Raw genomic sequence first — 25,326 nt, forward strand, 5'->3', positions numbered from 1 at the left:
TCGTGTGTCACCTCGGGCCTAGGACCAGGCTCAGGACCTGGTGACAAGAGGCAGGTTGCAGGGTCTGTGAGCAGTCACTGCCTTCAAATCACCCAGACACTGAATTTAACCAACCCCTTGTGGGGACTTAACTCAGAGATGAGAACACTGGAGCCCCAATTTTTTTTTAAGTTCACCTTTAATACACAGCATAGGAAATGACATAGGCAGTGGTATTACAACTGCACCGTATGGTGACAGATAGTAGCTACCCTGGTGGTGAGCACAGCGTAGTGTGTAGAGCACAGCATAGCGTTGTGCGATCACTGTGTTGTACACCTGAAACTAATGTAACACTGTGTGTCAACTGTACTTGAATTTTTAAAAATCACCTTTAGGACTCATGTCCTGAGACTGCTTATGACCAAATCACTCCCTGAAAAGGTCCTTTAAAAGAGTTTGCAACAGGGGCACCTGAGTGGCTCAGTCTGTTAAGTGTCTGACTCTGGTCATAATCTCAGGGTTGTGGGATCGAGCCCCACGTCAGGGTCTGCGCTCAGTAAGGAGTCTGCTTGAGATTCTCTCTCCTTCTCCCTCTGCCCCTTCCCCTGTGTGTGCTCTCTCTCTTCCTCTCTCCCTCTCTCTCTCAAATAAATAAATAAAATATTTAGGTGAAAAAAGGAGTTTGCTAGAATCCAAGTCCTGCGGGACAGAAGCCCAGAGACCCCTGCGGGCAGTGACCAGGGGCAGCGAGGGTTCCAATTGCAAAGTGTGACTCCTACTTCCCATGTGTGGCTGTGGGTTTGTCTGTGGCCTATGAAAACTGTGTGAAGCAGTGTAACTAGTGACTCTGGAAAGGACCACGGCAATGGCTTCTCCTGTTCTCCTCCACAGGGAAGGCCTTGGAAAAGGCGGGCGGCAAAGAGTTCTTGGAAACAGTAAAGGAGCTTCGCAAATCCCAAGGCCCTTTGGAAGTTGCTGAAGGTAGGTGTGGCGGTGGGCCGTGTTCCCAGCACAGCCTCGGCACCGTCCCCGCCAGCGTCAGCCGCTTCACGCGCCATCAGTGTGCCAAGCAAAATACACCACGGCCAATGAGTTAACTTGAGCAGGCCTGTGTAGACCACTCAACACACTCTGGGGACGACCAAGTGTCTGGATAGTTGTCAGTTTGCATCAAGTCACCCAGAGATGAAGCAACTGGGTTAGCTTCCACTCATCATGTTGTCCTATCATCACCACCATGAGTCTAGAGCTCTTCTGGGTGTCTCCCGAAAACACCCCTCTCTCCTCCCCGGCCCCTGGTGACCCCCAGCCCTCCTTCCGCCTCCGCAGATGTGCCTGTCCAGGACATGGCACATGAACAGGATCATAGGCTCTGTGACCTTTGCTGTCTGGCTTCCCTCACTTCATATAATCTTCTCAAGGTCCACCCATACCAGAGCATGCAGCAGTGCTTTGTTCCTTTTTTGTGGTTGAATAATATTCTGTTTTGTTTATCCATTCATCAGTTGGGTTGTTTCCCGACTGCTGCACGTCTGGCTGTTGCAAATCGAGCGGCTGTGAACATTGGTGCACAAAGTTGTGTTACAAACAGTCCCTAGGGCAGCCCGGGTGGCTCAGCGGTTTAGCGCTGCCTTCAGTTCAGGGCGTGATCCCAGAGACCCAGGATCGAGGCCCACGTTGGGCTCCCTGCATGGAGCCTGCTTCTCCCTCTGCCTGTGTCTCTGCCTCTCTCTCTCTCTCTCTCTCTCTGTGTGTGTGTGTGTGTGTGTGTGTCTCGCATGAATAAATAAATAAAATCTTAAAAAAAAAAAAAAAACACACTCCCTAGTGGCCACAGGCTTCCCGAACTGCCCAGGCCCCCAGAGCAAGGCCAGGACCCCTGCCACAGCCGGTTCCTTGAGGGTCACAGAACCCCAGCTCTGCGAGGGTGGCTTGGGGGAAGCAGGGTTCACCGGAGAACGGTGAGGGGCTCAGACCAAAGTGCTCCGGGTGGGCCTGGGGAGTAGATAGGAGTCTGAACTGGGACAAGGAGACAAGGCTGGTGTAACTAAACTGCACAGCCCATTTTGAACCCCCACTCCCACCGGGGGCTCCTTGGGTAGGGAGGGGTGACCAGAAGACAGTCCCTGACCCTGGGGATGTGCAACCAAGTAGTGCAGCGCTTTGCCATCTACGGAGGGCCCTCACCCACACGTGCACACAGGCGCTGCCCCAGACCCACCAAGCCAGGACCCTGAGGGCCCCCCGGGTGGGGGCGGCGGGGCCCCTATGTCCACCTGTTGAAAGCTGTCCTATCCTTTTCCTATCCCTGCTGTAACGAGTCACAGTGTTACGAACACTACAGTTGGCAGGACTGGCTCCTCCCTTCTTCCCTCCCAGCTTCTGGGCTGTGCCGCTCCTTGGCTCCGTGCTCACATCGCCTTCTCCTACCGTTAGCCTTCCTACCCGCCCCCCTCTCGCCCTGCTCAGAAGGACCCAGGTGATTCCATTGAGGGCACACCCAGATCACCCAGGGTGATCTCCCCGTCTTACAATCCTTCACTAAAACACCTCCGCCAAGTCCCGTTTGCCATGTGAGGTAAGGATCTGGACATGGACACCTGGGGAGGGCCATTCCTCAGCTGCCAGAGATGATTCTGACGGGTCCTCTTCACTGGGAACCGTGGTCAGCAGGTGACAGCCACATGCCACCACATGAGCCTTGAACGCACCTGTCCAAAGCCGGTGCCCACTGCCCAAAGCAATCCCGACAGGGTTCCTGCTCTTTGCCGGCGTCCGGTCCCATCAGAAGCACAGGACGGTGCCCCGCTTCCCCATCCACAGCATCCGGGGGGCCTCCACGAGGTTCGGCCTGTAACCCCCGGCAGGAGGCACAGGTGTAGGAAGTAACCCGCAGTGTTTCTCTCCTGTCCCAGCCGCTGTCAGCCAATCCAGCGGACTTGCAGCCAAATTTGTCATCCACTGTCACATCCCTCAGTGGGGCTCCGACAAATGTGAAGAACAGCTGGAAGAGACCATCAAAAACTGCCTGTCGGCGGCGGAGGACAAAAAGCTCAAGTCTGTGGCATTCCCACCATTCCCCAGCGGCAGGTAAGATGCGCTTCTCTGGGTGGCCGGGGAAGCGGGGGGCTCTCCCCCAGCCCGCTCCCTCGGGCCTGCTTCTCTCCTGCGTATTCACAGCCGGGCTGGCCCTTCCAGAAGACGCAACCCAGGGCTGCCGGCACAGCCAAGCAAGGTTGACTAGGCTGCCAGCCAGTTAAACATCTGACTCTTGATCCCAGCTCAGGTTGCCATCTCAGGGTCAGTCATGAGTTCAAGCCTCACGTTGGGCTCCAGGCTGGTGGAGGAGCCTACTCAAGAGAAAAGGAAATACCAGGCTCAAAGGCCTTGCATCTTGAAGTGTAGCCCGTGGACCAGCCGCGGTGACCCCTCTGTGTTAGGATGTCAGAGCTTGGCCTCTCAGACTGCACCCCAGAACTACCGCCTCAGAATCCCCAGGAGGCTCGTGTGGGGCTCGGGTAATGGGGAGGGGAGCCTGGAGGCTGAGCCCGACAGACCACCTAGAGGAGCGACAGGTTCTTGCCAAAGGTCTGTTTTGGGAGTCAGGAGAAGTGTCTGTTCTAATGGTCACAGACCCCAGCGGGATGCGGGAACAGCAGCAGGTAGGCAATGAGGTTACCTGTCCTCACAGGTAGCCTGTCTTCTCACATCACACTCGTCGTCGAAGCAAGCTATTGCTTCAATTTTGAACACCCTCTCTCTTAAGAGATGCTCCTCTAGGGGATCCCCGGGTGGCTCAGTGGTTTAGCGCTGCCTTCGGCCCAGGGTGTGATCCTGGAGACCCGGGATCGAGTCCCACGTCAGGCTCCCTGCATGGATCCTGCTTCTCCCTCCACCTGTGTCTCTGCCTCTCTCTCTCTCTCTCTCATGAATAAATAAAGTCTTAAAAGAGATACCCCTCTGTAACGTAGATGGGAGTCACACACTAGAGCCGTTCTGTTACGGTCGAGTCACAGGAAGGCTGAGGGAGAAATCGTGGCCTGGCCTCCTGCCGTAACCCCACCTCAACCTGAGCAAGCAGCACCGGGTCTCCATGGCCGGGCCCAGAGGCACGGCGGGCTGAAGCCCTCACATAGCCGGGCCCATGTGTTGTGACATCCTGAGCTGGGGCGCTACATCCGAGTGAGAACCCCTGTCAGGCAGGCTCATCCCGCACCTGCCTGAGGGGGCTTCGTGGCTGACCCCCAAATGACTAGGATGGCTGTGTCCCCGAAGGCTAATGCCATGGCCCAGCCCAGAGGCCAGCTCCATCTCAGCTTGGTGCTTGGGGCCCTGCCCAGAGTCCCCCATACTCGAGTTACACCTGCATGTCCACACAGGCTAGTGAGAGGGAACTAGTGAGTGCAGAAGAGTTAAGAAATGTACTTTTGAGCACATATGTGTGCCCTTTCACATGCAACCTGACAATGCACGGCGGTTTTGAGGGAGCTAATAAAACCTAGCTGTGCTTTTTTGAATACCAGGTATTTCAAATGCTGAGTTGGTAGTGGTTTTAAAGCCCGGCTTGACTTGGGGCAGGTGACATCGACTCACCCAAGCATGAGGCACTGCTCGCAGGCCAGCTCTCTGACTTTGGCTGAATGCTTTGTGCCATGCTGAGTCAGCGTGGCTCTTGTAAAGTGGGGCCAGCGTCTCCTGCCCACCCCCTCCCAGGCTGTTCCTCTGACTAGGGTCAAAGGAGATGATGGTACGTGGCCCAGCCTGCACACGGCGAGACCCCATGAGTTGGAAACAAAAGGCGTGGTGCCAAGATAAGTAGGCATCGCATTGACCCCTACCCCAGGCTGAGGGCAAAGTGATCCCACGGGTCCTGGGAACCAAAGTGACATCAGCTCTTTTTTTTTCCTCTGGTACAGAAACTGCTTCCCCAAACAGACGGCAGCCCAGGTGACCCTCAAAGCCATCTCGGCCCACTTTGACGATTCGAGCACATCCTCACTGAAGAATGTCTACTTCCTGCTCTTTGACAGCGAGAGCATTGGCATCTACGTGCAGGAGATGGCCAAGCTTGATGCCAAGTAGCCATCCCCTGCCCGGCCGCGCTTGCCAACGGGAATCGGAGGAGGATCGAAGTCACAGGAGTGGGGGTTTATTTTTTAAAAGGAGAGAGGAAGGGTGACGGCAGGGGAGCCGAGGGCAGCTGGCAGGGCAGCGGGTCACAGAGGCCGCCAGCACAGGTCCTGCCCACGGAAGGAGCCCTCTGCATTTTATATTCTCATTTAAAAGAGCCTCAGTCTGTAATTACCCAGGTCTCCACAAGGGGTTTCTTTCCATGTGTTTTCTTCCTGTTGTTTTAGAACTTTTTTAAAAAAAAAGAAACAGACTTCGTTTTAGATTTATAGCATTGACTTTTACACACACACAAAAAAAATCCTTTCGAAATTCTTAATACCTTGTTTCTCCTTCTTGCGAGGGAAGAGGGCGTAAAAGTGACTTGGGCTTTGTTGGCTGTCTGTGTTCAGTGGCGGAGAGAAGAAACCGAGAAAGGTGTCTCAATGGTGCTTTCCTTTCCTGTTTTACTGCCCCCACCCCTACCCCATGGCATCTGTATCTACCCCTAAAAAGATTTCACTTCAGGCTTTTGTTTTGTTTTGTTTTTTTTAAAGAAAAAGAAAATGAAAGGAAAAAAAAATAGAAGATCCAGTGTCTTTCTTACAATATAGTCTTTTATTGCAACATTTTCCTCAGTTTGGAGAACTGTGTCCCCATGGATGGACGCTTGCAAAACGTTACAAACAGAACAACGGGCTGAGCCTCCTACCCTGCTAGGCCCCAAGGTCAGACAGCACGGAATGGCCTGCGCCTCTCGGGTGGCAGCAGGTCCTGTTTCCAGAAGGGGAGCCTGGTTGGCCTTGGTCCACAGGAAGGGAGTCCTGGGTGAGGCCTCCAGTGGGGCAGCCATCCTATGGGGGAGAGGCACAGGTCTCACGTAGGCCCAGGGAACAAATGGAACCAACCTGGGCCACAGCCCAGACAGCAGCCCAGAGAGGCTGGTGTCCCCAGGACTCTGGCCACGTACCCAGGGGCCATCATCAAAGGTGAGCAGGGCCTGCATTTACTCAGACGAAATCACCAACCACTTCCACTACGGAGGTTTAAGCTGTCTTCCAAAACAGACTCCCTCCGATTGAGGTGCTCTCCCAGATAGAGGAGTCACTTATGTACCTTCACACGGCCAGAGGCAGGCATTGCTGCACGAAGTGTCAGCCTAGAAGCACACAAGGCTACACCTGCTGAGCCCGCTCTGCTCCCTCAATGGGAGCCCAATGGCAACCCCCCCAAGGGTCACGTTAGCTCAGCTGCCTCTCCTGAACGTCTCCAGGCTTAACCTGATAGCTTTGTAAAACCTCACTGTCTGTTAGGACGGGCTAACTGGGCAGGGAGTTTACCTAACTCTTTCTTCTTAAATGTAACCTGTGGTGTATTAATCAGGACCTAGAAATGGAAATACAGAAAGCGTCCTGAACATGAAAGACGGGAGGGACTAACAGTTTGAAATCAGGCTCCAACTAACACCTGGGTGTTGCAGAATGCATGGGCTTCCCCACCCATGACATGATGGGAGAGGCTCGGGGTGCAGGTCATCTCTGCCCCAGCTCCCCGTCTTTAGCTGGTCTCACCATGCAGGCTCCCCCTCCTGCCCTGACAGGACACCAGCCACCAGGAGACCCTGCCCTCTCCTGCTCTCCTGAATGCCAACACGTGTGCACACACACGCACACGTGCACACACATGAGGACCCTGGGGGAGAGAAGGCGGGCTATTCCCTCCCCAGCAGGCAGACCCCTCCAAACCCAGAAAGAATCCTCTAGAGGGGGTCATTGTGCAATGGCTCTCTCCCTCTCCCAGTTTTGGTTTTCTGCAAGTTGTGTTTCTGATCAGTACATCCCTGGCTGGCATCTCAGTCCAGGAAGAGGATGTTTGCCCTTGGTCATTCCTCAGGCGGGGCCCACCTGTCAAGCAATCTCAGTGCACTAGAGGCAGTACCTGTCTCCCGCCCAGCTCCGCTTCAAGGTGGAGACTGTCGCATGGTCTTCCAGCTGGAGGAGACGAACAGGTCCCGGCTCTTGGCCAGCCGCACCATGAGCCGCCCCACATAGAAGCCACTGATCTGGCCCACGCCATCATTTCTCCCCATGGCCAGGAGGAACGTCAGCGCACCTGTGGAGCAGACACATGAGCACAAACCAGACTCCCGCTCCCCATTCGTGGGCCTACAATTCCTCGAGCACAAACTCACCCGGGACCTTCGGTCTGAGGACAGGGAAATGCTTAAGACTTTTAGGAAGATGGGTGAGTCCCTGATTTATTTTTAAAGAGTTCCAGAGGGGGATCCCCAGGTGCTCAGAGGTTTGGTGCCTGCCTTCGGCCCAGGGCATGATCCTGGAGGCTCGGGATTGAGTCCCACATCGGGATCCCTGCATGGAGCCTGCTTCTCCCTCTGCCTGTGTCTCTGCCTCTGTGTGTGTGTGTCTCTCTCATGAATAAATAAAAATTTTTTAAAAATTAAAAATAAAATAAAAATAAAGAGGTCCAGAGGGATATTTTCCATCACCAGCTCTGAGAGCTTGTTCTCGCGGCCACTCATCTTAGAGCCCCCAAATGCTTCGCCATGTCTAACCCAGCTCTCTTAAAACTGAAGTACAAGGGGCTTCCTTACCTGGCTTATAGGCCTTGAGGGGCCTCTGCTTCCTGGAGTTGACAATGTTGGCCACGGCGACGCTGGCATGGAGGCCGGCATGATAGGCCATTTTGGGTTCCTTCACGTCCGCACAGTCGCCAATGGCGTAGATGTGACTGTAGCCCTCCACCTGGAGGTACTCGTTCACTCTCAGAGCGCCATTGCTGGCCAGGTGATCATCTGTCGGGCAAAGCCAACCCTGAAATCCTGTTAAGTGGCCACTGGAACATGGAGAAGATGACCCTCTGGTGTTGGCTGAAAGCATATCCTCAAGGGCCAAACATCCCACCTAATTTATTTCTGCCTGAAGTCCCCACCTCCGAACTCTTACTGCAAAGTTAAGGTTACTGTTCTGGGATGGAAACTGGTCAGAAAGACAGTATGTGCCACTCTATACGGTGTGTATGACTCTGTAAGTTACCTCCATCAACAATGATTAACTTAACAATAACTAGGTTGTAACTTAGCCAAGTCTTGAATTTCCCTTTGAACATGGATCAGATTTTTTATTTTGGGGGGGGGGGGGGTCAGATTTTTTAAATAAGGCAGGGCTCTAGTAAATGATAAACTTTTCTTTTTAAGGGACTTAAAGGAATTATTTTTTAAAATATAACATTAAGACAAGTGGGTATAAAATTCTGGGATCTCCGTCCATTACAAGCACTCACTCCCAGCCCCACGCATGGCCTGGACGAGCCTCCTCCTCCTGGGATTGGCCAGTTCTTTCAGGCAGGACCCAAATAGGAGCTCCATGTCCTGGAAGGAGCTCCATGTCCAGGCAGGGTGCTACGGAGTAAATGACGGGGACCTGGGGACACACCAATCATGGGGAGTGAGGAAGAGTCACAGAGTCTCCAGCTCATGCTAGGCGGTGGCGGGAAGCATGACTCCACCTCCTGCAGCCTCCACTTAGCTGACTTCCATATTGAACTTGAGGCCGCATTATTTCCTCTCCTCCCCAAGTGGTCATTCCAAGCTCAGTGGCAATACGTTTGGATCAGGGTAGGGGAGAACAGCACACCTGTGAAAGAAATTCCTGGGCCTGACCCCAGGCATTTCCTCCCTTCCATGTTCAAAGAAAGTGAACCAATGGATCCTTCCTTCGCTCTGAAACCTGTTCCCTGCTCTCACCACGAGGGGGCGGGCTCCGATTTTGAAAGACTGGTCACTTGGGCCACCCTGGGCAAAATCATGACCACAGGGAGGAAGACACTGCAAGAGTGGGCCCAGACCTGAATTTAAAGCTTGATGTCACCATTCAGAAGAGCCCTGAGCTGCTGGGAGTGGGGGGAGGAAGGCAGGGCGATGCTGATTCCTGGGGGAGAGGCCCACAAGCCTGCAGAGGCCGGAGGGTGAGGAAGCAGCCTGGGTAGTGGGCCACTTACCAAATGCACTGTGGTAGGCAGAGCTGTTGACTTTAATGCCGTTGCAGACGATCACCAAGTTGGTGGCCACCTCCGTGCCTTTGTCCGTGTGCACTTGGATGCGCTCTCGATACTCGTTAAGAGGCAGGTCCTCCAGGTTGCTCACCCGCTCACCTGTCAGGTGAGATCCGTGAGCAGGAGGCCAGCAGGGTATGGGCCCCACTAAGTGACCATTCTGCTCCTGCTTCCTCCCTGCCCCCTGCCAGTCCACCCTGCTGCCCCAAGAAGCACGATGTGGACATCCGGCCACCACAGAGGATCCAAAGGGAGGAAAGTTCCCAGAAGCACTGCGGGAAAGTGAAGCTGAGTTTCCCAAGAAGTTCTGGGAAAAGCTATTTGAGGACAACATCAGCCACACCTCCCACAATGTCAGCCACACTGTCCTAACCAGGCACACCACTGACCAAGGTGAAAGCAAGAAAGGTCCAGAAGCTGGCCAATACTCTACGCTCTACGATACTCTTCCCCCAGCCTCAAAGTAAAGGTGGTCGCAGTACCGCACAGCCAGGTACAAGGAGACCAAGAGCCGGGAGGGGTCTGTCGAGAGCAGAAATGTCACCCTTCCCTGTGAAAACCGCAGGGGCTGAGCCCCATGAAGTGTGGCGGTCACGGCACTGGGTTAGGGCCTCAGTCTTCAAACAAGCTGGGAGGTGCTCTCCCCTCCTGCTCTCAACAAAGGTCACATTCCTCACTCATCACCCTCTGAATACAAAAGTACCCACTCTGTCTACCACAATCCCTTCAGGTGATTTTTTAAATCATTCAGCAAAGGGGCACCACCTCCACTGTGTCCAAAGCAACAGCCAGCACAGTGCTGCCTGCATGGCGTGGGCATCCTGTGAGTACCAGTCCAGCTGGAAAGCGGGGCTCAGCTGCTCAACCCCAAGACACAGAGGGCCCTCCAGCTGGGACAGTGAGAAGCCTCGGGAGGGAGAGGGGCAGGGCGGGAGGGGAGCCTGCACGCACTCAGCAGCAGCTGCACGCCTTTCTGGAGCAGGATCTCCTTCGCTTCCTGCCGGACACAGGGCAGGAGCTCCTTGTCAGCAAGGGCCACTTGGGAGTGGATGAGAGTGACCTGGACAAACGACCACAGGGCAGAGAAGGAGAGGCTTAGAAACACACAAGTCCGTCTCCCTTCGCTCCTCCCCAGGTCAGCGAGGTCCGCTGACCAGGTCAGAGAAGTAATCCGCCCAATGCCGGAACCAGGTAACGCCAGCTGGGCTGGAGCCCACATCTAATCTGAGACTCTTTCAGAAAGCACCAGGGCTCCACACCCTCCACACCCCACCCCAGAGCCATGTGGAAATTCTTTTCAAGCGTCCTTGGGCACCGATAATTGTAGTCTCTATATAAGCCATTGACACTCCAGCTGTAAATCAGGCTGACGTTTACATTAAAGTTGGTTCTAAAACTGGCTCTTCCAGGCACGTCTACTTGCTGTCTGACAGGCAAGCACAGGGAAGCAGGGGGCAGCCTGGAATGACGTTCGAAGCTTGGGCTTTACAGTCAGACTCCCTGAGTTGAAGTGTCATCTCAGATACTCACTCGGACACCTCCCAAAGAGTCCGTCAAAAAGGGATCCAGTCACACTCACAGGAAATTTGTGATGATGAACTGAGAAAACATGTACAGGGACGCCTGGGTGGCTCAGTGGTTGAGCGTCTGCCACTGGCTCAGGTCGTGATCCTGGGGTCCTAGGATCGAGCCCCACCTTGGGATCCCTGCTCAGTGGGGAGTCTTCTTCTCCCTCTGCCCCTGCCCCTCCCCGTACCACCCGCACCTATGCACGCATGCTCTCTCTTAATAAAATCTTAAAAAAAAAGAAAGAAAACATGTACAAAGTACATAACTCAGCACATACTGAGTCCTTTGTAAAGGGTGAACACCATTACTGGGATCTGTTCACCGATCATAAACATGTGGAAGTCATACTGAGTGACTTACTACTTCAGACTGGTCTTTGCCCCATAAATCAAACTTTAAAAACTTTTATATCCATCACGCATAATAATTTCCAATAATTTGTCAGAGAACAGTCATATAATTAAATTAGCCCATGCTGATCTTACTTTTCACAACCGACCTGCCTTTCTCTGGGAGAAAAGCACGAGCCACAGGGTTCACGGGGCTCAAGGGAGCTGGTCTGGCATCAGCTGCAAGCGAGCTCTCGCCTCAAGGACCCATATCCCCACTCATCACGCAGCCCTCAGCTAAGCCTCTACATCCTGCGAGGACGGTCTCTTTCTCTCCAGAGTTCCAGGCAGGATCTCCCTCCCTCCATCATTAAAAGGGAGCAGGGTCACCCTGCCATGGGTGCTGGCCAGTCCTTCCCCAGCACGGGCATTGAGGGGCCTGCTCTGTTGGCACCCATGTGGCCACGCAGGGCAAGGGCGACAATCTCCTGACGACCAAACAGCTGCTGCTCCCCCCAGACCAAACGCCAAATGCAGGTGTCTTTGACCAGGCCAGCTGCCAGCAAAAAGAGGGAGTCAAGCTTTTCTTTCTTTCTTTCTTCTTTCTTTCTTTCTTTCTTTCTTTCTTTCTTTCTTTCTTTCTTTCTCTTTTTCTTTCTTTCTTTCTTTTCTTTCTTTCTTTCTTTCCTTCTTTTTAAGATTTTATTTATTTATTCATGAGAGACACAGAGAGAGAGAGGAAGACACACAGGCAGAGGGAGAAGCAGGCTCCCTATGGGGAGCCCAATGGGGACTTGATCCCAGGACCCCGGGATCACACCCTGAGCCGAAGGCAGACGCTCAACCACTGAGCCACCAGGGTGCCCCAGCCTACGTTTCTATCTCAAGGGGTGGGAACACCATGGAGACACGAGAGCTCACCTTCCGCAAGGCAGCTCTCCCAGGCTCAGTGCCCCTGGTGGGACCGGAGCGCAGGACCCCTCACTGAATGCGGACACAGCCTGGCTCTCTGGGAAAAACCACCGGCAGAACGGAGGACATTCGGGGACTCCCCATGGCAGAGCCAGGCCAATCCCCGTGCTCCCTAGATGACGCAGAGATGCCGGGCTCTGGGAGCCTAAAGGCAAGGCCGCATGCCCACCTCTTTCTCGGGGAATTCGGTCTTAACCTCCGCTGCCATCTCCACGCCGGCAGAGCCGCCTCCCACCACCACCACCGACTGTGAGCGCTGGACCTGGGGTGGAAGGAAGCAGAAACACACCCTTAGCCCCAGTGTGCCCGGGGCTCAGTGAGGGTGCCGGCTCCTTGGCCAAAGAGGAGAAGAGAACCCTTCCCAAATCTGGGTCCGGATGGGCTTCCTCGGGGCCGGGTCGTTCTGGGCATCTCCCTGCATCTTCTCACTTGGGCCTCGCTTAGCCCCAAGAGCTGCCACTCAGGTGACCCCAGCCCAGGTCTGTCTGGGTTCACGGCCAGGATCCTCACCTCTACACTCACATCTGTTCATGATGGTGCAAGAGGTTCTCCAGGCTTCTCAGAAGCTTGGCAGAGGGCAGGACCCGGCCGTGGTCCCGCGGTAGCACTGGCTGGGGGATCCTTCTCGGGGGCTCTACTCCCCATCTTTCAGTGGGGCCAGACCCTGGCCACCCCTTGGTGAAAACCGCCTGAGATCATGGATTCAAGCCTGCTCTCTAAAACACAGAGACTTGTGCACACGAGACTCCAAGAGACCTAAGTCGGGGACACAGAGCAGTCACTGCGTGAGGTCTGGGGTGCTCCCCTCCAGACTTTGATGATGGGGACAAAGGTCCCCGCCAGGGAGTCTCTTCCCACTAACCCTCCATCTTCATGGCTGTGCCTCCCATGTCCCCCCAGTGGTTCCTCTCCTGGGGCCCTGCCAACAGACAGCTCACCTGCTTCACCATGTCCTCATAGGCCTGGATAGCCAGCTCCCGGCTGGAAACCTGGTTAAATTTGCCCGGGAAGAGCCCGGTGCTGCCGGTGGCCAGGATAAGATGGGAGAAGGGCAGGGCCTGGGAGGAGCAAAGGAAAAGAGGTGAGGGCGGGCCTGCGCTTCTGCCTGCGATCAGGCCTGCCGGGCAGGGAGCACACCGAGGCCGCCCTCCTCTGAAAGCAGCGAACCCGCCACTGACCAGGCCAAGGGGTGGCCCTGGAACCTGGGAGACAGCTGAGGGAGCGCATCATGCTCCTGCTGGAGCTGACACACACAGGGATGGGTGGCGGGTGAGTGAGCAAGCAGGGCACAGGAGATACTGTGCAGACAAGCAGACTCCAGCTGCCAGTGTGGAGTTGGTCTGGAATCTCCTAGGTACTTCCTCTGCTCCCACAAAGAAAGGAAGGGAGGGAGAGAAATTCTGTTTGGAGCCCAAACGCATGAAGTGGACAAAATCAGAGCTGCTCTGGTGGGAGGGGGCACGGTGGGGCTGTCTCTCTCTCTGCCCCAACCCCGTGGAGACCCAAGATGCCCTCACGGTCCCTTCTAGGGCCCTGAGAAGCATGGCCTAAACCACAGGACAAGGAGACTCGGTCACCTTTCCAGCCAAGAGATTCCTCAGCCCTAAAATTAATTCAAGGAAGACTGATTCTCACAAAGTTGCTGAGAAAAGCAATTGTGTCCCCTCTATCCAATTGCCCCTTAGCTCTGAATAGAGTGGAGGGCCAGGCTGGAGGTGACCGGCAGCACGACATATGGTGGCTCACGGATGGATCCCCCATCACTGCGGGTATGTGCCGGGCTCTGGGCTCTACTTGGGGCTGGGAAATGCAGAGATGAGTGAAGGCCTCTGCCCCAGGGACCTCCCAATCCAGGGGATGTGGGATCATGTGTGTACCTACACAGCCAAGAGGGCCCCCACAGGCCAGCCAGGCCGGGCCTGTTCTGGAACACCAGCTTTCAGAGCATAGACTCCCTGGGGTGAAACTGCCTGGGTTCAAATCCTGGCTGAGTCTCCTACCCGCTGTGGGATCTTGGACAAGCCACTGAGCCTCTCCATAAAGCGAGGCTATACCACCTCCCTCACGGAGTCATGGAGGGCATGACATGAGATTAAGCAAGCTTAACACAGTGCCTGGCATACAGGAAAGGCGCAGGAGAGGCTGCCACCACACTCCCGTGGCTGCTGTGGCCAGGCCTCTGCGTGTGAGGAATGTGCCATCCAGCCGGCACCATGTAGGGGCCACAGAGGGGTCTGCACCCTTGAGACCACCCAGGTCTCCTCCCACCAGCAGCTGCGGCTTCCTGGGGGCCTCTCGAAGCCAGCTGAGGGTCGGCTCAGCCCCCCCCACGCTCACCTCACCATCCTCCAGCAGCACCATCCGATTCTGCACGTCGATCTCTACGACTAGCCCCTGCCGGAAGTTCTCCTTAAAGGTCACCGAGTAGGAAATGAATGTCTTTTTTGCAAAGCCTGGGGAATGGGCACAGAGGAGATCACAGAGTGAACCTGGGCTCTCCACAGGAAGCCAGAATGACTCGAAACCTTTCCTGAGGTGTATCCTTGGCCAAACAGCGGAGCCAATGGTATTCTGGGAATTACCGCCCCCCTCTTCCCCGAAAGCACCAGCCTGAGCCTCACCAGGTCCTCAGGGAAGCCCAGCTCTTACTTCTACGGCCTTGAGATGGTAGCTGCATAAGGCCAGTAGCCTTAAGACTCTCCAGAACTTCTCTAAAGGTGGCACTTAGGCCTTGCCCTAAGTGGAGAAAACCACCCCCAAGCCCCACGGTGGTGACAAGACCACTCTCACAAAGAAAGCCCCAGAAAAGAGTCCATTACCACTTTCCACGGAGGCCCGGAGGGCTGCCACGTTGTGGTGAAAGGAGTCCTTCATGTCCACCAGCATGAAGGGGATGTTCAGAGTCTGCAGCTGGCTGGCAGCAGCGATCCCACCGAAGCCGCCACCCACGATCACCACGCGCACGGCTCCCATGTCCACAGAGACCTGGGACCCCATCTTGAACCAGGCACTGCTGGGGTAGGAGGAGAGACTGCATCAGGGTCAGGGGGCTCAAGAGCTGGCAGGGTCAGGGGGCCCGCGGCAAGAAAGGCCTCAGATGCCAAGACTTGATCTTTTCTCATTTATTATCTATTATTTATTTTTATTCTTTTGTAAACTCTACACCCAAAGTGGGGCTCAAACTCTCACAACCCCAAGGTCAGGTGCTCTACTGCCTGAGCCAGCCAAGTACCCCATGACTTGGATCTTTTTAAATTATGTGACTATCTATTAATGAAATTCCAATTCTGTAACATCAGAATTAAATTGCAAAGGAACAAGGTGTACCCTAACTATCCCATTCCCCAACCACCCAGTTCCCTTCTCCAAGGCATTCTGCCCCCATTACCAGAGATATTCTGTGCACCTCCAATATTACTTTTTGGACACATTAAACAAGTTGTTGTGCATTTTTTCACTCCATATATAATTTGTTCACTCAACATGCATTAACCAGCTTCCCGCTTTTTGGTGTGCTCTGTGCTATGGACGCCATAATCACAGACACACACACACACACACACACACACACAGATAGGGTCTCTGTCCTTTTAAAGCAGGCCTCGCAGACTCAAAGGGCAGGGTGGAGGAGGTCGATGAGGGGAGCTGGGCAGGTGCACAGCAGTGGGCAACTGGCAAGCACAGACCACGTTAAAGGAAGTAGCTACAATTCCTTACGTGCTGCACTGGGCAGACGCCGGATTCTGTGCAGCTCCCAGGCCACCACCCTGAGCCCCGGGTCTAAGGAGATCAGTTAGCAGGTTTATGCAGAGCAATCTCCAAAACAGGATGTGATACCATCATGGTTGGTCATGGGTGGGGAAAGGGGGCCTGCGGTGGGCAAGTCACTCCCCTGAGCATTCCTGGGATGGCAGATGTGCCCAAGACTGCTGAGCAACATCTCCCAGGAGACGGGATGAGAAGAAATGTCTGCTGGTAAGACACGGGGTGGGGGAGAAGCACTGATCATGCATGCAGGCTCTGGTCAGAGGTGGTGCTTGGTGCTGGATGCCTGGGACAGGGAGTGGTCATCTGTGAGAGCACCTGCAGAGGGCAGAAGCCAGACCTGTAGGCCAAGTGTGCACCAGGCTCACGCTCACACATGGACTGGGGCAGCGTGACCAGTTCCCAGCAAACCGAGAACCAACTTTGGCTGAATCCCCAAGGAGCTAAAATTTCAGAACCAATGCTCGACACCAAACCGGATGGTGGAGGACATCGGAGGCGGAGGGCAGTGCCGGGCTGGCCCACTAGACACTGAACCGCTGAGCACAAAGGAAAAAGAAAGTAGCAGTTTGCCTGGGCTCTCTGAGCCAGCCTGGGAGACGGCCCCAGGCCCATCCTCCCGCGGGCCTGGACCATCTGGTGCGTCCCAGAGTCTGCCTCCACGGAGGGCCGAGGGGCCGGCCTGGGGCTACGGCGAGGAGCCCTGTCCCCAGCCCAGCATAGCCCCAGAGGAAGGCGCTAGTGCTGTAGGCCTCGGGGCTCGCTAGGGTGGGCACCCAGCTGTCTTGAGGAGCTGCGATCCCAAGAGCATCCTGCGGGGAGATGCTGGCTCAAGGGTGGCAGGCAATCGATCAAAACTCCTCCTGGCCCGTGCAGGCTCCAAGGAGAGGCAGGAGTAAGCCAGGCTGCCGGAGGGCAACGCTAAGGAAAGCAACAAAGCTTACCCTGCACAGGGTAGGCTGAGAAGGCGGCAGCTCTGGTGGACTTCAGGGAGGGGGTGTTCAGGGGGAGGGGAGAGGGGGAGGTCAAGGAAATAAGAAACTGGACTCAGGTCAACCTTGAAGGACACAAGCAAGCTGCTGGGCTCACTGGGGAAGCATGTTTCAAGCCATCCAGGCCCTTCCAGGCAGCAGTACAGAAGGGGAAGGCTACTACTCCAGTCTGCATCGTCTGTGTGGCCTCGGGCACAGCCCTTCCCCTCTCTTGGGGCCGCCGTTTACCCCCTGCAGTGGGAGGGGACACCGTGAGATGTTCTGGCACATATTTCCAGGACATGGTGACCCCCCCCCCAGGATGGCCCCCAGAGCCTTCCATGGTTATAGAGGCAGCTTATGGACCCGAAGGCACTGATCTCATTGGTACTCAGATGCGCACTGCCTCATTTCTCCCCTGCGGGAGAGAAGCTGGGAATGGTGGGGGTAGCACAGATTAGAAGGGATCTAACTTTCTTTCCCATTAGCCAAACAGTCCTCAATGCATGGAGGTTTGTACATTCCACCTGTTTTACAGATAAGGAAACTGAGTCCTCAGCAGGGCTCTGACCAAGACAAGTCCCCAGAGGCAGTGCCGCTCTCACTGCTCCACGCCTTTAAAAAGCTGGTCCAGAGCTCGTCCCCTGAGTGTTCAACAGACTGAATCTGCCAATTGGGCCAAAAAGAGAATACTTCCTGGGGCCAGGACCCAAGAGGGCCCAGGGACCCAGACAGAGGTCAGGAGAGGATCCCAGGAAGACAGCAGAGCCCATGAATGTGGCAGACAATGAGGCGGGCTATGGAAGGGGTGCACTTCACCTGCCCCCTTCCACGCAGCCCCTTGCGCCGGCCTGCCCCTGGGCAGGAGGCTGGGGAGAACCAGAGAACTGCTTCCAACTTGGCTGGCCCAGGCACATAGAAAGGATACACAGTTCGTTGGGGAGACGGGGTCCACCACAGGTCCGGTCACATGGGACCACCCAGGCCAGCTCAGGGGGAGCCTTGAAAATCAAGGGGCTGTGGGCCTTCACCACCAAAGGCAAAGCTTAGGACCCAAAGTCCAGTGGCAGGAAGGGAGGGGGTGGGAGTTCAGGAAACAATGTGAGGAGGCCAGGAGGGCAAGTGACAGGGCCAGCAGACACATGTCATGCTGCCAGGGCATCACTCAGGCCTACCCCCAGGCTATAACCACCAGGGTCTCCATCCCAGGGAAGAAAGCCCCGCAACCCCAGCATAGGCCTGGCAGATGGTGGGTTGGCCAAAGGAGTTGAATCCCTGCTCCCTCAGTCCCCAAGGATCATCAGCTGGCTTCCCCAAAGGGCTAACCCTCCATGAAAGCAAACCACTTCTCTGCACTCCCAGTGGAAGGTGTGGGGCCTGAGGGGCCGCCGTAGCTAGGCCAGGGGAGGGGAAGTGCTTTCACACTGCAGGAGGCCTCTCCAGGAATCTGTGCCTCTCTCCCCTACTAGCCTCTGACACTCTTGGGAGTGTCATCCCTCTGACATTCCACCCTTCCTGCTCAGCAGCCTCCCCTACCCCACACTCTTGGACACCCCTCCCTCGGCTCTTCCAGTGCCAATTCTCGCCTGGCCCCAAGGACAGCTAGACCCTGCTGCCATGACTTACTCGGGACACCGAATCCGTGGGCTTAAGCCACAGACCTGTGTTCCTAACTACCCTAAGGAGGTCAAAAAGCATGTTTGCAATTGAGTCCCATGCTCTAACGTAGCAGTAGTGCTATGCCAACAGCCTCGATCGATGGGAGATGCCACAAGCAATCGAAACCTCCATAAAGGGCAGACTACTCTATTAAACATCCATACGATAGAATGTTCTGGAGTCATGTGTTTCCAGAATGGATGATATTTTACATGAAAACTTTGTCCATGACTACTCCACACCCATAGAACGTACAAGACCAAGAGTGAACCCTAATATAAACTATGGTCTTGGGCAGCCCCGGTGGCCTAGCGGTTTGGTGCTGCCTTCGGCCCAGGGCATGATCCTGGAGACCTGGGATCGAGTCCCACGTCAGGCTCCCTGCATGGAGCCTGCTTCTCCCTCTGCTTGTGTCTCTGCCTCTCTCTCTGCATCTCTCTGTGTCTCTCATGGATAAATAAATAAAATATTTAATAAATAAATAAATAAACTATGGTCTTGGGACGCCTCGGTGGCTCAATGGTTGAGCATCTGCCTTCAGCTCAGGGGGTGATCCTGGGGTCCTGGGATGAAATCCCGCATCAGGCTCCCCACCAGGAGCCTGCTTCTCCCTCTGCCTATGTCTCTGCCTCTCTCTCTGTGTCTCTCATGAATAAATAAACAAAATATTTTTATAGGGATCCCTGGGTGGCGCAGCAGTTTGGCGCCTGCCTTTGGCCCAGGGTGCGATCCTGAAGACCCGGGATCAAATCCCACATGGGGCTCCCGGTGCATGGAGCCTGCTTCTCCCTCTGCTTGTGTCTCTGCCTCTCTCTCTGTGACTATCATAAATAAATAAAAAATTTTTTAAAAAATAATAAAAAAATAAAATATTTTTATAAATAAATAAATAAACTATGGTCTTTGGGTGATTGTGTCCATGTAGGCTCATCAACTGTAACAAATGTACCAGTCTGGTAAGCGATGCTGATAATGGGAAAAACAATGGAAGGTGCAAGGGCAGGGGGCATATGGGAAATCTCTGTACCTTCCCCTCTACTTTTGCTGTGAACCTAAAACTACTCTAAAAACATAAAGTCCTAGGGAGGGAAAAAAAGGTTTTCCATGGGGGCACCTGGGTGGCTCAGTGGTTGAGCATCTGCTTTTGGCACAGGTCATAATCCCAGGATTCTGGGATCGAGTCCCACATCGGGCTCCCAGCGAGGAGTCTGCTTCTCCCTCTGTTTATGTCTCAGCCTCTCTCTCTGTCTCTCATGAATAAACAAATTAAATATTTTTTTAAAAAGAGAAAAAAAAAGTTGTCCATGAAAAAGCCCGGAAACAGCATATAAAGTCTAATCCCACTGAGTACAATCAGATAGATACCCAGCTCCATACACACACACAAGTCACCATTCTATCTGCTAGCATCCATTGTACTTTTACACACACCTCTGCATTGAACAGGCGTGGGGTTCTGTCCCTATCTGGGAAACCAGTTCAATAATTTGTCCAAGTTCCATCCTCAACACTCTGATCAGAACCATGCTCCAAACCAAACTACCAAGAGTGGTCACTAAGTGATATTTTTACTTTCTTCTTTGAGCTTGCTTGTTTTTTTGTTTTTGTTTTTTTGTATTGCCTGAATATTTTTAACTGAGTATGCCATTTTTATAGAAATAATAAAGGTTGAAAACCAGGGCAGGCTTCCTACCATCTATTTTTTTAAGTTGAGATACTCATATGTTATACAAGTTTAAAGTATACAATTTGGTGGTTTCTAGTACATTCATAAAGTTGTGCAACCATCATCACAATCTAATCCCGGAATATATTTTCATCACTCCTCAAAATGACCTCTTATCCATTAGCCGTCACTCCCCATGCCTTTCTCCCTCCAGCCCCTGGCAACCACTCATGTGTCTGTCCCTATAGATTCCCCTGTTTCCTGCCTTTTGTGTCTGGCTTCCTTCACTTAGCATAACGTTTTCAAGATTTATCCAAACCTCCAAACCGCAGGATATATCAGTACTTCTTTCCTTCTTATGGCTAACATCACACTGTATGAAATACCACATTTTATTTATCCATCTGTCAGCTGATGGACATTTGTGTCGTTCCCACCTTTGGGCTGTTAGAGTAATGTTGCTAGGAACATTCGTGTACAAGTTTTTGTGTGGACTTTTGTCTCTAATTCTCAAGTATATATACTTAGGCATGAGATTGCTAGGTCACATGGTAACTTTTGATTTAATTTTTTCAGGAACTGCCAGCCCCACCATCTGATTTCGAACTGAACATCAAGCCAAGGGAGAGGGTGACCCCAGAGAATCTTAACTACATCAGCCTAGACTCAGGAATGTTTGCATAAAAGAAGGTCCAAGAAAACAAATCCTAATTGTCCAACAACTCCTATGGAATTTTACCTTTGCCACCCACCCATTCCTGCCCCCAATACACACACACACACACACACACACACACACACATGCACAATCTGGTTCACACTTGTATTTTCTCAGTAAATCCTGTTTTCTCTGCCAAGGACACCAGCCTGGCCCCAGGAGGATTCTTCTCTAACAATACAAACAAGGGGCTGTTAGGAATGAGTCTCCGAAAAGTGAAGAAGTTCTATTTATGCCAAAGCTGCTAAGAGGTCATGCCTCTGAAGACATAAGAACCATGTGAACTCTGATCCAAGCAAGGACATTGCCCCAGCATTACTTCAGAGAGATTACAAATAACACACACCCGTTTTTTGAGTCAGCACAGTTACACCAAGAGTGGATTTCCAGAGCCTTGCTTCCAAGGGACCATCTGAATGAGGGGGCCACTAGAGTGGGACTCACCCTGACCACCCTCTCTCCCAGCCTGGGTGGGGGGAGGGGCAGGCAGCCTTCCTCACAGGTCAGGGAAGAGGGGTGCAGGCTGAGTGCTGGCATTCCGTGGCCAGGCCCCCAGGGGAGGCACACTGAATATAACCCAAAAAAGATTTCTGAAGAGGGAGTTGTCCTTTCATGCCCCAGGAGACGGTAGCTCTGGGCAGAAAGGCTCATTCAGGTGTCACATATACACTCAGGGAAAACCGAGGCCATGGAACTTGTACACTGTCCTGGGAGCAAGTCACTCCGTGGCCCCCCCAACACCCAGACCAACTATCTGCTCACAGCCTGTGTCTGGACCCGGATTTCCACATTTCACCACCAGAGGCCAGGCTGGCCCACAAGGACAGCAGCTCAGCCCAGCTCCCCCCCTAACCGCTAAGTAGTCCTGAACAAGGCCAGGCACAAGGGAGAGGGCAGCGGGGTCCGAGAGCTTGGGGCCCTAGCTGGTCCTGCGCCTGTATCCGCACCAACCTGGCCAGGCTTTCCCGATATTTTACATATTTACCTATTTTACATACTGGCCTTGGAGCACACGGTAGGAGCCCGCGGGCCGCCTGCGAGCCCCTTCCCCGCGGTCGGACCCTCAGCCCTGGGCCCGTCCCTCTGTGGGTCACCGGCTTCCCGGGCCTCTCCCCCCCCACCCTGACTGTGCATCCAAGCGGCAGACGGACTCCTCTGGAGGGAAAGGCCGGTGTCCGGCGGGTGCTGTTGGAAGGAAAGCGCCCACCATCTCCCACTAAAAGCAGCTCCGGGAGGACCTCGGGCTGCCTGGCCTTCCCCAGTCCCCCCAGGCGTTCCGGACCACTGACCTGTGTCCCCGCGGAACCTGGGGCCGCGTGGGGGGGGCCCTAGCGCGCCCGAGCAGGCCCTGGCCACTGCCCTCCTTGGCGACCGAGGCTCTCCTCCCGCCCCGGAACGCGCTTCCTCCGCCGGGGACCCCCGGGCCCTCGGGGAGGGGAGCGCCCGTCCGACCTGGGAAGACTCCGCAGGAGTTTCGAGCGCGGACGGGGAGGGAGGGGCGAGCTTGCCCTGCCCGGGCCGGGGCTGGACTTCCCGGTTTCCGTGTCCTGGGGCACCTGGGGGCGGGCAGGCGTGGGCCCCGCGACCCCGCACGGCCGCCCTCCCCCGCCCGGCCCAACGCCGGCGCACCGACCTCCACGCCGACCGCCGCGCCTCCAGGCCCCGCGAGCCCTCCGGGCGTGTGGGGGCCCGAGAGCCCGCCCCGCGCGCCACCCCCGGGCCGCTCCGCGGTCGCCGCGCGCTCCGGGCTCCTCCCGGCGGGGGTGGGCGGGGCTCGGCGAGGCCCCGCCCCTTCCCCGGCACCGCCCCCGCCCGGCACCGCCCCCCGCCCAGGCCCCGCCCCCGGAGCGGGTGCCCCGGCACTGCCCCCCCCCCCCCCCCCCCCGCCCAGGCCCGCCCCAGAGGGCGCCCCCGGCACTTCCCCGGCCCTCGCCCCGCCCCCGAGGGTGCCCCCCGCGGTCCCGCCCCGGACCCGCCCTCGGCACTGCCCCCCGCCCAGGCTCGGTCCGGCTCCGCCCCCGCCCCCGCCCCCGCCTGGCCCCGCCCCCCAGAGGCCCGCCCCCGGCACTGCCCCCCCGCCCAGGCCCCGGCCCCCGCCCGGCCCAGGCCCCGGCCCCAGAGGGCGCCCCGGCACTTCCCTCCTCCGGCCCCGCCCCCTGCCCGCCCCCGGCCCCAGAGGGCGGCCCCGGCACCGCGGCGGGACGACCGCCCCGAGGTCCCCGCGGCCCCTGCCTCCGCGGCTCGCCTGGAAATCCCGATCGGGCGGACCGCGCCGGGCAGCCGCCCCCAGCCCGCCCCGTGGCCGGCGGGCGCGATGCTCTCCTAACGCCGAGCTGACAGCCTGGGGCAAACCCGCAAATGCTCACGGCCCCCCGCGGTACGGAAGCCTGGGGGCAGGGAGGCGGGCCGCGGCCTCTCCCAGGATGAGAAGGGGTGGGCCCCGGGGAGGACCGCGGCAGCTGTGCCCTGGGTGTGCAAGGGCCCGGTAGCAGGACAGGACAGAGAGCTGAAAGCGGGGCTCGCAGGGGCGGCCAGGGACAGCGGGCCCAGCGCGGGCAGGCGCGCAGACCCCCGGGGCTGGCGGGCTGCGTCGCCCCGGGGCACTGGGACGCCCTGCGCCCCGGCGAGCTCTTAAGCGGGGGGGTGACAGATGTGACTTCCCTTCTGTGGCGAAGGATGGGGGAGTGGCAGGGCTGCCTGAAATTGGGGAACTGGTTGGACGGGGGGTCCTGGAGACAAAGGCGCTTGACTGGGATCTGGAGAGAAACAGGCCGCCCTGCCGCAAGCTCCCACCCGGCGGTAAGATGTAGCCAATTTGGTGATGGCTGAGCCATCCTCGTCTATTTAATGCAAATATTAGCGCCCACCCTAGGAATTGTGGAAAAGATCCAATGAGATCATCTCTGAAGTGTTTTATCTTGAAGCCTGGCACACAGCAGACATTTCTTACAGGTGTTTTATGTGGGCAGATTAGCCTGCCCAAGGCTACATAGTATGTTGGCAACTTCCGAGCTCCCAGCCCAATGCTCTTTTGAATACCGCCCTTCGTCTTCCCGGTTTTCATGAATATTCACACTAGCAGTGTAAACTGTTCTGGACTTTTACCAAAAGCTGTGGCCAAGGACCCTGTATCCCCTGGTATACTCCTGGTATGGGGAGGATTGTCATCAGTTCCAACTAGAAGACCTTGGTGCCCAGAACCTTCCTGAGATGGGGGGAAGCTGGTGTCCTCCTGTGAGCGCCCTACTCACATATTATCCCATACGGCCCAGGCGGCCCCTTCTACTTCTTTGGAATCCTTGCTCTTCTCCTAGGTGCTGGCTGACACCCTGCCCCCTGAATTTGGGCTTAAGAAGGGGATTCAGTCCGAGGTAGAGGAGTCTCAACCTCCTTCTCTCAGCCCTTGGGACCACAGAAAAGCAATCACACAGAGTGCTCAAGGCCCTGCTGGTCCTAATGCTGGCCCTTGAGGGACCATCAGAGAGCCACAGCTTGGACACCCCAAGCCTTGCATTTGTCCTGGGCTTTGCAAACTTCCAAGGAGCTTTTATCTCCTCTTTTCTCTCCTGACACCCCTAGATAAAAGTAGGGCTGAGGCTAAACTCTGACACCAAGGAGGGTAACAACTACATCTGACCCGCTTTTGTGGGCAGAGACCTTGCTTTGCTGGACTATGGGTCCCTGGTCTCTGGCATCGACCCCAGTACCAAGTTCCCTAGGAGTTTAGTAATGTTTGTGGAAATGAATGATTTTTTAAAAATTAAGGTACAATTCACATACCATAAAATTTACTCTTTTAAAGTGTATAAGTCGTTGGTGTTAACACTGTTCCACCATCACCACCATCTAACTCCAGGACATTTCATCATTCCAAAAAGAAACCTCATACTCAATTCCCTAGGCCATTTACCCCACACCACTCCTCTCTTCCCACCCAGCAGGGCCTGGAACTGAAAATCTAGGCTCCCTACCTAACGAAAGACTTTTGTCTTTGAATTTGCAAGTTCCAGAGATAGTAGGAAGGTATGGTTTGGATGCCAAAACGCTGGCAGTTGTATGGGACTTTAATGATTAGTAGGAATGGTGGGCAGATTGTTTGACATCACAGAACCTAAGAGAAGGAAGCATTGTTGGCTCTCAGCCATGATGAGTTCACATCTCCTGAAAGACAACAGGTGGCTTTGCTGCCTGCCAGGTCCCAGGGCTGGGAGGAGCTCCAAGGTACTAGGGTCCATTCGGGCCAGGAGAGACAGAGGCAGTACCCCCACTTGAGGAAGAGGCAACCCTTAACCCTGGCAAGCCTGGGAAATACTTTCCTTTTCCACTTGAACTTCCAGCTAAATTTATAAGCTTCAGAGGACACAGGAAATCTCCCTGTTTCTTCTTCTCTCCCCCCAATGTGGTTTGGTTATGGTGCTTCCAGCTAGGGAAAGACTTTATTTCTCAAGGGTAGGTTCTACTGCTGAGACAAATAGAAACCCAAATCTAGGGACACCTGGGTGGCTCCTTGGTTGA

General features: G+C 55.2%; 2 protein-coding genes across 5 annotated transcripts in view; one reads left to right on the top strand and one right to left on the bottom strand.

Annotated features, from left to right (window-relative positions):
- Nucleotides 1-5,619, top strand: part of MACROH2A2 (macroH2A.2 histone) — a 48,621-nt gene extending 43,002 nt beyond the window's left edge. The window contains exons 7-9 of the mRNA XM_072756218.1: nucleotides 874-963; nucleotides 2,898-3,072; nucleotides 4,899-5,619. Of these exons, the coding sequence (XP_072612319.1) occupies nucleotides 874-963; nucleotides 2,898-3,072; nucleotides 4,899-5,064 (431 nt within the window). The 3' untranslated portion in view covers nucleotides 5,065-5,619. The remainder of the gene's footprint in view (nucleotides 1-873; nucleotides 964-2,897; nucleotides 3,073-4,898) is intronic.
- A 71-nt stretch (nucleotides 5,620-5,690) lies between these two features.
- AIFM2 (AIF family member 2) lies at nucleotides 5,691-22,561 on the bottom strand. 4 transcript variants are annotated; one of them, XM_026003875.2, is made up of 10 exons: nucleotides 22,445-22,561; nucleotides 14,852-15,045; nucleotides 14,370-14,485; nucleotides 12,971-13,090; nucleotides 12,202-12,294; nucleotides 10,114-10,222; nucleotides 9,109-9,261; nucleotides 7,703-7,903; nucleotides 7,030-7,203; nucleotides 5,691-5,945 (listed from the first exon to the last, which is right to left on the bottom strand). In XM_026003875.2, the coding sequence occupies exons 2-9, from the start codon at nucleotides 15,027-15,029 to the stop codon at nucleotides 7,052-7,054; spliced, it is 1,122 nt and encodes a 373-aa protein (XP_025859660.2). In that variant the 5' UTR covers nucleotides 15,030-15,045; nucleotides 22,445-22,561; the 3' UTR covers nucleotides 5,691-5,945; nucleotides 7,030-7,051. The 4 variants fall into 4 exon arrangements, with proteins under 4 accessions (XP_025859660.2, XP_025859669.2, XP_025859650.2 ...); XM_026003884.2 differs by having other exon boundaries at nucleotides 14,852-15,042; nucleotides 22,445-22,558; XM_026003865.2 differs by lacking the exon at nucleotides 22,445-22,561 and adding an exon at nucleotides 22,101-22,436.
- Between the last annotated feature and the right edge of the window lie 2,765 nt (nucleotides 22,562-25,326).

The sequence above is a fragment of the Vulpes vulpes genome, chromosome 4 (genome assembly GCF_048418805.1).
Source record: "Vulpes vulpes isolate BD-2025 chromosome 4, VulVul3, whole genome shotgun sequence".
NCBI classification, from domain to species: Eukaryota; Metazoa; Chordata; class Mammalia; order Carnivora; family Canidae; genus Vulpes; species Vulpes vulpes.